General features: G+C 40.9%; 1 protein-coding gene across 2 annotated transcripts in view; it reads right to left on the bottom strand.

Annotated features, from left to right (window-relative positions):
* Positions 1–582: 582 nt before the first annotated feature.
* Positions 583–9,546, bottom strand: part of LOC143279340 (uncharacterized) — a 27,263-nt gene continuing 18,299 nt past the window's right edge. For both annotated transcript variants that reach the window (XM_076583360.1, XM_076583361.1), the window contains exon 3: positions 583–4,996. In XM_076583360.1, the coding sequence (XP_076439475.1) occupies positions 4,907–4,996 (90 nt within the window). In that variant the 3' untranslated portion in view covers positions 583–4,906. The remainder of the gene's footprint in view (positions 4,997–9,546) is intronic.

Genomic DNA, 9,546 nt, shown 5'->3' with positions numbered 1-9,546 from the left:
CTATGTCACTAGAGCTCTACAGCTAATGACATTAAACATTTCAGTGTTCAGTTCTCTCTCTCTCTCTCTCTCTCTCTCTCTCTGTGAGTCTGTCTCCGAGTCTCTCTCTCTCTCTCTCTGTGAGTCTGTCTCCGAGTCTCTCTCTCTCTCTCTCTCTCTCTGTGAGTCTGTCTCCCTCTCTCTCTCTCTGTGTGAGTCTGTCTCCCTCTCTCTCTCTCTCTGTGAGTCTGTCTCCGAGTCTCTCTCTCTCTCTGTGAGTCTGTCTCCGAGTCTCTCTCTCTCTCTCTGTGAGTCTGTCTCCTCTCTCTCTCTCTCTCTCTGTGAGTCTGTCTCCGAGTCTCTCTCTCTCTCTGTGAGTCTGTCTGTCTCTCTCTCTCTCTGTGAGTCTGTCTCCGAGTCTCTCTCTCTCTCTCTCTCTGAGTCTGTCTCTCTCTCTGTGTCTCTCTGTGAGTCTGTCTCCGAGTCTCTCTCTCTCTCTGTGAGTCTGTCTCTCTCTCTCTCTCTCTGTGAGTCTGTCTCCGAGTCTCTCTCTCTCTCTTTCTCTCTCTCTGTGAGTCTGTCTCTCTCTCTCTCTCTCTCTCTCTGTGAGTCTGTCTGTCTGTCTGTCTGTCTCTCTCTCTCTCCGAGTCACTCTCTCTCTGTGGGTTGATATTGTATTTCTGCCGAGAGGAGGTTCTAGAAATCCTCCATCGACGCTGCTGAGACTATTATGGGTGAGGTGGTTCCAGTCCCACAAATCAGAAACACTTCGTTAAACAATCCGGTGAATAATTATAAGGTTCACGGAAACTCACTCGCTTGGCATGCCTCAAAGTGTTCAGTACAAAAAATATGTCGTGTCTTCTATCTGCGAAAAATTCTGCTGTGTCTTTTTATCGGTTCGTCGGGAAAATGGCTACACGTCACTTTTCAGTTTCAATCACTCCGTCACTGGAAATCGGGTCGCTGTTAAATTAGTGGCGGGATCAACAACCGGTTCCGTCATATTGCGCGCGCGCGAGTTTGTGTGTGTGTGTGTGTGTGTGTGTGTGTGTGTGTGTGTGTGTGTGTGTGTGTGTGTGTGTGTTCGGAAAGGAGAAAAAAAAAAAGAAAAAAAAGGGAAAAGGAAGAATCGGTGTAATGTCAGTGTGGCAGAATGATAGCTTTTGTAAATAAGGTCCACTAAATAGACATTCAGCATTATCCATACGATCAGACTGACATTAGCCATCTTTGACGGAGTATGGCTGCCTACATGACGGGATTAAAAAACGGTCATACACGTAAAAGCCCACTCGTGTGCATACGAGTGAACATGGGAGTTGCAGCCCACGAATGAAGAAGAAGAAGAAGACGGAAAGCCAGAAACTCTTTCTTATTCTTTCGAATGGAGGGGGTATTGAGTTGTTTGGGGTAGGAGGAGTGGTTTGGGGTGGGGGAACATAAACCCAAGCTTTGCAAGAACATTTCATTTAGGAAGAAAGGGTCTTCGTCAAACCTTACCTTTGCAATTCATATGTGAACGCTGTTTACGTGTTGGGGACATACCTCGTGCGGTTATCAACACACAAGCTTTTTGAATGAGTATAATAGGCACTGATGATATAATATTTATATGAATTCGAAACTGATCAGTTATGCACCTTTACTCAGTACTGCAACAGAATGTCAGTGGAACTATTTGTCACACAGTGTTGGAAAAGGTAATGACTTATGAAATGACGGCCGTCGCACACATACACACAGACACAAACACGCACGCAAACACGCACACACGCACTGACACACACAGACACATACAGACACAGATACACACAGACACAGACAGACAGACAGACAGACAGAAAGACACACACACACACCATGATTTTATGCATAATGATGAAAAAATAAAACAAAATCTCAGTAAAACAGTCGCGTGTTGAATGATAAATCACTTCACCGTACAGTACAAACAGTGTTCGTAACCCGGAAAATAATATCTTGAATCATTGTAAACGACTTGCGAATCTTGTATCCATCACCCGAAGCCACGGTGAGGGATTCGGGGCTCAAAACTGCTTTCCGCATCTCTCCGGACTTGTGGTGTGCGGCACAAACATTTTTTTTTCTCAGTGGTCGAAACTTTGTCCACAGTAGATGCATATACCATTAGCAGCATATAAAACGCTTTATGTTATATGATATTACCATTTATTCTTAAAAAAAAAAAAAAAATCGACACGTATATTCACAAACTGAAGCAACCCTTGTCACACAGCAACAGCGAGCTTCATAATTTGATATAAAAAAGAATCAAGTTGACAAGGGAAAGAGCCGTTTGGATTGTTGCGTATAAATGAACAATATACATATAAAAACACGTTAAAAATGTGAGTTTCATTGGTTTCCTAGTAAAGCAACTTCCAGATCACAGTTGATAACAAAACAATATAGTATCAAGGAACAAGATGTCTGGGGGACCATCACCGTAAGCCATCAACAGCGTGCGTGTCACTTCAATACATTGCACATTCTATTTCCAACGTATATCTGAAGACTAATTTCATGTCACATGTCACACGAATTGTCAGACACTCAAAACAAACAAATAAACAAAAGGGCAAAGCCCTTCAAAATAGCGCGAGGATAGATTATGGCCGAACTTATTTTTGAGTATTCAAAGCTTTCCCAGAACAAACGATATAAAAAATATATACCACAAATATCAAAATTATAAAACGCCGTTTGAAAACAAATCGTATGATGCATTCGATTTGAAAACAGTAAAATGATACAGTCCGTGAAAAATTGTATGATGCATTCGATTTGAAAACAGTAAAATGTTACAGTCCATGAAAAATTGTATGATGCATTCGATTGGAAAACAGTAAAATGTTACAGTCCATGAAAAATCGTATGATGCATTCGATTTGAAAACAGTAAAACTATTACAGTCCATTAGAAGACAATGTAAACTGTTATGGTATTAGTTGTGACCAGTTGTGCGGCAACATTTCAGCTGCCTGGGGGCTGGTCGGAAAGCAATCTATCAGGAATCACCACAAAGCGGTCAGCTGAGGCTGACGTCATAAAACTGGCCAAAATTCACCATGCAAACCCCTCTCCTCCAAACTAACGTCCTGCAACAAAATGGTTGTGAAACATGACAAGTTTCGTAACTGTCTCCAGAAATGTTACTGTAACAATGCCTGTTTCACGACACGTCTCAAGGGTTAATAAAAATGTTACTTCAATACGAAACGCAATGATAGTCGACTGTGTAAAAATCATGTACTTTGTCAATGGTGAAAGAAGTTGGCAGTGCCTGGGTATGGTTTATTTATTGAAGGTTTGGTTCACACTTTAAAAGAGAAGTTCGTCAGTGAAAGAAAGAATGGAAAATACCTTCGTGTAATCTAGATAATTTCTGGTGTACGTTGGTAAAGGTGACACCTGATTCATGTGCCAGATTCTTTATCATAAAACTTTCAGTTAGGGAACTGAAAAATATCCAATATACTCACGAGAATGCTAGGAATTAGAATGGGTGCAAATTCCATTTTGGAGATTGTTCTGTGGATAAACATTACATCAGCGATTAATCTGACGACTTTCAAAGCCTTAAGCTACTTTTGGGAACTTTTGAATCGCGTCGTGGTATCAGTGTTGTATTCTGTTTCCCCTTTTTTTTCTTCAAATTGGTCATTATTTTTCTGCCATTTCTTTTCAGCATAACACAATGCGAATTAATCCAGATAATACAAACCCATACCTTTTGACATAATCTAGTGTGTCGGGTAATTCATCTACAACCAATCAACACACATAACTGTGGATTCCCAGTCTCCACAATGCTCCACGTCAACACAGTATATTATTGTGTCAACATATAAAACACACACACACACAAACAAAAAATCAACAAAAAGCAGTGCCACCAGGATGTCATCTGTGCAACTCAGTTGTAAAAAACGGCTGCGTAATACCATCTGTTTCATGAATACGGTCGCAATAATCAACCATATACAGTTATGAGGAGTGAATGTATCAGAAAAAGCCAGTTCGTGCTCAGCAGATTGCATTTGCACAAAGCGAAAATGTGTGTGTGTGTGTGTGTGTGTGTGTGTGTGTGTGTGTGTGTGTGTGTGTGTGTGTGTGTGTGTGTGTGTTTAGTTTTTTTTAGTCACATTTCAATGTGTGTATGTAACATTGATGTGATGTGTTATGGAAACGAAAGTGATTTTGTAAAGCACCTAGAGCAGATTTCTGGATAGTGTGCTATACATGTATCCATTATTATCATTATTTTTATTATCAAGTGATGTATGTATGCTTATGTACGTGAAATTGCACATTTTCAACTTTTGTTTCACATGCTTAGTTTTTGTCAGACTTTGCATTGTCAGCAATCAACAAAAGGAGGAGTTTGTATTATACTCCATGTTTGGTGATACATATACTTACCATGTCAAACTGATGTAAACTAGGCCTATCGGTTTGCTCTGCTTGGCCAAATTTCGCGCGGCTAACAGTGAAAAGACGACCCGTCTTGCCCGGTCCGCTCTTTAACAATCAAACGCAGATTTTGCACTGTCAGCAATCAACAAACAGGTATTTGGTATCATCGCGCCACACTGACCAAAACGAACACTGAAGGGTGAACACAGACCCGCTGCATTTCGTTCAGTCAAACCTCATGCACAGCAGTCCTTCACCACATGGAGAACGTTCACATCGGCCACACGTTGATGCTGTCTGACGCAGGAAACGGGTTAACCGCAGGATGTATCCAAGCTCTCTCCGAAGAAACAGTCCCCAACTGGTGAGCACGAGATGTAATGCGGCGATGTCCGCAATGCCGGCCCACTGTGGGAGCTAGCTGGGGTCGCTGGCTGGCTATAGCCGTGACATGGATCGTTACCCAGGTCAGTGGCCGAGGGAGGCCTCAACCCGGGGTGTGGGAGGCCGGGTCTGCTGACCCGTTGGGTCCTGCCGGGTGGTTCAGGGTGCACTCCCCTTCGATGGGAATGAAGTGCTGCAACAGACACTGAACGTGTGTCACTCTGTGTGTGTGTGTGTGTGTGTGTGTGTGTGTGTGTGTAGGAGGAGGGTGGTGGTGGTCGGGGTGTGTGTGTGGATGTGTGTGTGTGTGTGTGTGTGGGTGTGTGTGGGGGAGGTGTGTGGGGGAGGGGGGAGAGGGGGATGTGTGTGAGGGTGGATGGGTGTGGTGTGTGTGTGTGTGTGTGGGGGGGGGGGGGGGGGGGGGGAAGGGGGGATAAGGAGGGGAGGGGATGGGGTTGAAGAGTGGGTGAGGCAGGGAGGTTGGTTGAAGAGGCCTACTAGGCACATTATTTGTTCTGGCCTCATTATTTTTTAATTTCAAGTTGGTAAACCACCGAGGCAACCATGTGTTTGTTCTGTATTGTCCATGTGTTCTGTGTGGCTTGTTCAGGATTAAAGAGGCTATGCCAGTCTTGAATAAATGCTTATTTGCTGCTGTGTGCACATGTCAAATGATCGGTATAAGGACAGGCCCGGCGCTTCCTTTTTTGAGGAAGTGTCTGGGTTTGTTCCAATGTACTTTTTTTTGTTTACCTGTGTGCTAGCTGAATCGGTAGCGTAAGCAGCACTGACTTGAAGTTGTGTACCTTGTGAATGGAGGGAGTTACCACTCTGTACTATTTGTTAATCATTTCATCTCCTCGCCTCATTATTTGTTAACTACTAGGCACGCGTTTCAAGTGTGTGCGTTTGTATTTCACGAGCTGATATTTAACGTGCTATTTTTGGTCATGGACCGTAGTGTCTGCTTCCCCCCCCACCCCCCCCAGCCCAAACCCCCTCCCCACCTCCCGCAGCAGTGAATCGTCTGCGGGCATAACTTATGCCTTGCCTGAAAGTGATTTAGAAATTTGCAGCCAAATTGTCAATGCTCCTTTGGCAACTGGTGTATTTCACGTTTAAAATAAAAACAAACCCACACAATTTGTACAAACGAAAGTATTGCGTGTATGTCTAGATTTATGATCTTACGAGTCATAAATCCAAAGGCAGATAATTCCATCTACTCATTGTACATTCAAAATAACAGTAAATCCACGACCTCATAGCTACTATGGGCGTGCAGATGGAACAAAAGGGAGTATGACACCAGCAGTCGCGGCGAAGTGGTAAGCGTCGTGCCCACCGGGACTGACGGCTGGGAGGACCCGGGTTCGAATCCCAGTGGAGAGAAAAAAAAAAAAAGAAAAAAAGTGTGACAAAAATGACTCCAAATTTCTATAATTTTCATTATACTTTCTCAATATTTCTTCTAATTTGGCTTCATTCTCTCTGTTCCCTCCTCCTCCCATCTCTTTCCACCTCCCCTGTCTGTGTGTTGCTGTCTCTGTCTCTGTCTTTCCCTCCTGCACTCTTCAACAGTGAGGCACATGTGCACGCAATCTTGTGATCATTCAGTGCAGCTGCTCCCACTTGCGAACTTTTCTTCTTTTTGTCATATCTTTTCCCCCTAAAATGATCCAGATATTTAAAATGGGATTATCTTTTTGTACGATTTTCTAATATATATATATATATATATATATATATATATATATATATATATGTAGCCAAGCACTCAGCTGACCACAGATGACTGTGGCTCAACTCACAGCACAAGCCGAAAGCTGAACTATAGCAGACGCCATTTTTGTCACAGTGTACCTGCTGCCTTTCAGTGACTCAGGCATAAGGCACAATGCCATTCAAAATTCGAATAATCAGTGCCCTGTCTAAATTGCTCCTAAACATTTATTAAATCAAGTCTCTGAATCGTTCACTGCAATATTGTATTTGTTGTGCTTATACACACACTTTAATCAGTTAGAAGCATACTTGACTTCAGTTTAATCGTTAATCAGTCTAAAGATTTCAACTGACGCTAAGCTTACGTCATTTTGTCCTTCTCATCACACAACCACTCCACAACTCGTGTTGCTGTACGCCATTGGGTGAGTGGAAACTTGTGTTTGTGACACAGCGTATTTAATTAAATATATCTTTTGTCGGATCAGAACACTACAAGTATTATATACTGGCAGAATCATCGCAATTTCATCTTTAAATCTATTCCATTTCTGTTTGCCTACGTTAAACTGATTTAATGCAGTTTGTAATTTTCAGCGAAAACCTCATTAAAACTGACCCTTTTCAGGTGACTTAAATTAAGATTATAAATTAATCTTAAATAATCAACACTTCATTTTATACTCATTATGGAGTAGGTATTGAGCTCTTTCTTTTGTGACCTATCCGACGTAAATTGGTTCGGGAATCATTTAGAAATTTATCACTGAACACCTTGTAACAAACACAATACTAATCAAATTTAGGGGAACCTTTCATTTCACCTTTGCAGTTCACTTAACTTGCATAAATAGCCACAGCAGGTGATGACTGGTCACTTTTCCATATGGCCAGTCACTGGCTAGAGCCTGCTCTCTCTTTTGCTGTGTCATTAAGTGTATTAGAAATGTCCTTTGATGTCAGTGTTTGGTCTTCACACATATGCATTATCTTATCTTATGTTGTTGCACATCCCAAACCGAGTGGTAGTCTTTCGATGTAATATGTATACATGCGCTTTACTATTCGCTTGAATTCTTGACATGTGGTAATTAATGACATTTGTTTGTTGTGTCTTATCAGTGCACTGTTTTCTCTGAGTTTTCTCTTTATCTTCTCATCTTCTTATAACTATTGTAAATAACACACACACACACACACACACACACACACACACACACACACACACACACACACATATATATATATATATCAGTACTGAATTTTTTCCTTTTCTTTTTAGCACATAATCCAGTATTGATACTGGGTAATTGGGGATGACGTGTTAGTTACTGATCAGAACTGACGCAGGAAACGCAATGACGTGGTAACTGTCCAGTAGTGATACGTAGGAAAGGGGATGAAGCTGCAGAGGTCTGCTAGCCAAAATGCACGTGCACGAAACGTGACGATAAGTATGGCGGGGCAGGTGAGGAGTCCTGACCTGGAAAATGGGGACCACACAGGCTCGCGTGGACTGCTGGCCCAGAGGTGACGCGTCCGCGTACGAAGCGAGAGAATCTGAGCGCACTTGTTCGAATCCCACAGTCGCCAGTATTTTCTCCCCCTCCACTATAGACCTTGACTGGTGGTTTGGACGTTTGTAATCCAGATGAGACGATAAACCTAGGTCCCGTGTGCAGCATGCATTTAGCGCACGTAAAGAAACCCACGGCAACAAAGGGATTGTCCCTGGCAAAATTCTGTAGAAAAATCCACTTCGATAGGAAAACAAATAAAATTGCAGGCAGAAAAAATACAAAAAAAGGGTGGCGCTGTATTGTAGCGACACGCTCTCCCTGGGAAGAGCAGCCCAAATTTCACACAGAGAAATCTGTTGTGATAAAAAGAGTATTACAATACAAAACAATACAATACAATACAGTACAGTACAGTACAGTACAATACAGTGCAGTACAATACAATGCAATACAGTACAGTACAGTACAATACAATACAATTCAGTACAGTACAGTACAATACAGTACAGTACAGTAAAATATAATACAATACAGTATAGTACAGCACAGTACAATACAGTGCAATATAATACAATACAGTACAATACAATACAATACAGTACAATACAGTACAGTACAGTACAGTACGGCACAATGCAATACAATACAATACAATACAATACAATACAGTACAGTACAGTGCAATACAATACAATACAATACAGTACAGTACAGTACAGTACAATACAGTACAGTACAATACAGTACAATACAATACAGTACAATACAGTACAATACAATACAGTACAATACAATACAGTACAATACAATACAGTACAATACAGTACAATACAGTACAGTACAATACAGTACAGTACAATACAGTACAGTACAATACAGTACAGTACAATACAATACAGTACAATACAGTACAGTACAGTACAATACAGTACAGTACAATACAGTACAGTACAATACAGTACAGTACAATACAGTACAGTACAATACAATACAGTACAATACAATACAGTACAGTACAATACAGTACAGTACAATACAATACAGTACAGTACAATACAATACAGTACAATACAATACAGTACAATACAATACAGTACAGTACAATACAATACAGTACAATACAATACAATACAGTACAGTACAATACAATTCAGTACAGTACAGTACAATACAGTACAGTACAATACAATACAGTACAATACAATACAGTACAATACAATACAGTACAATACAATACAGTACAGTACAATACAATACAGTACAATACAATACAGTACAGTACAATACAATACAGTACAATACAATACAGTACAGTACAATACAATACAGTACAGTACAATACAATACAGTACAATACAATACAGTACAATACAATACAGTACAATACAATACAGTACAGTACAATACAGTACAGTACAATACAATACAGTACAATACAATACAGTACAATACAATACAGTACAGTACAATACAATACAATACAGTACAATACAATACA

The sequence above is a fragment of the Babylonia areolata genome, chromosome 2 (genome assembly GCF_041734735.1).
Source record: "Babylonia areolata isolate BAREFJ2019XMU chromosome 2, ASM4173473v1, whole genome shotgun sequence".
NCBI lineage: Eukaryota > Metazoa > Mollusca > Gastropoda > Neogastropoda > Buccinidae > Babylonia > Babylonia areolata.
Note: the sequence above shows the minus strand (reverse complement) of the source record. Positions and strands in the feature narration are given on the sequence as shown.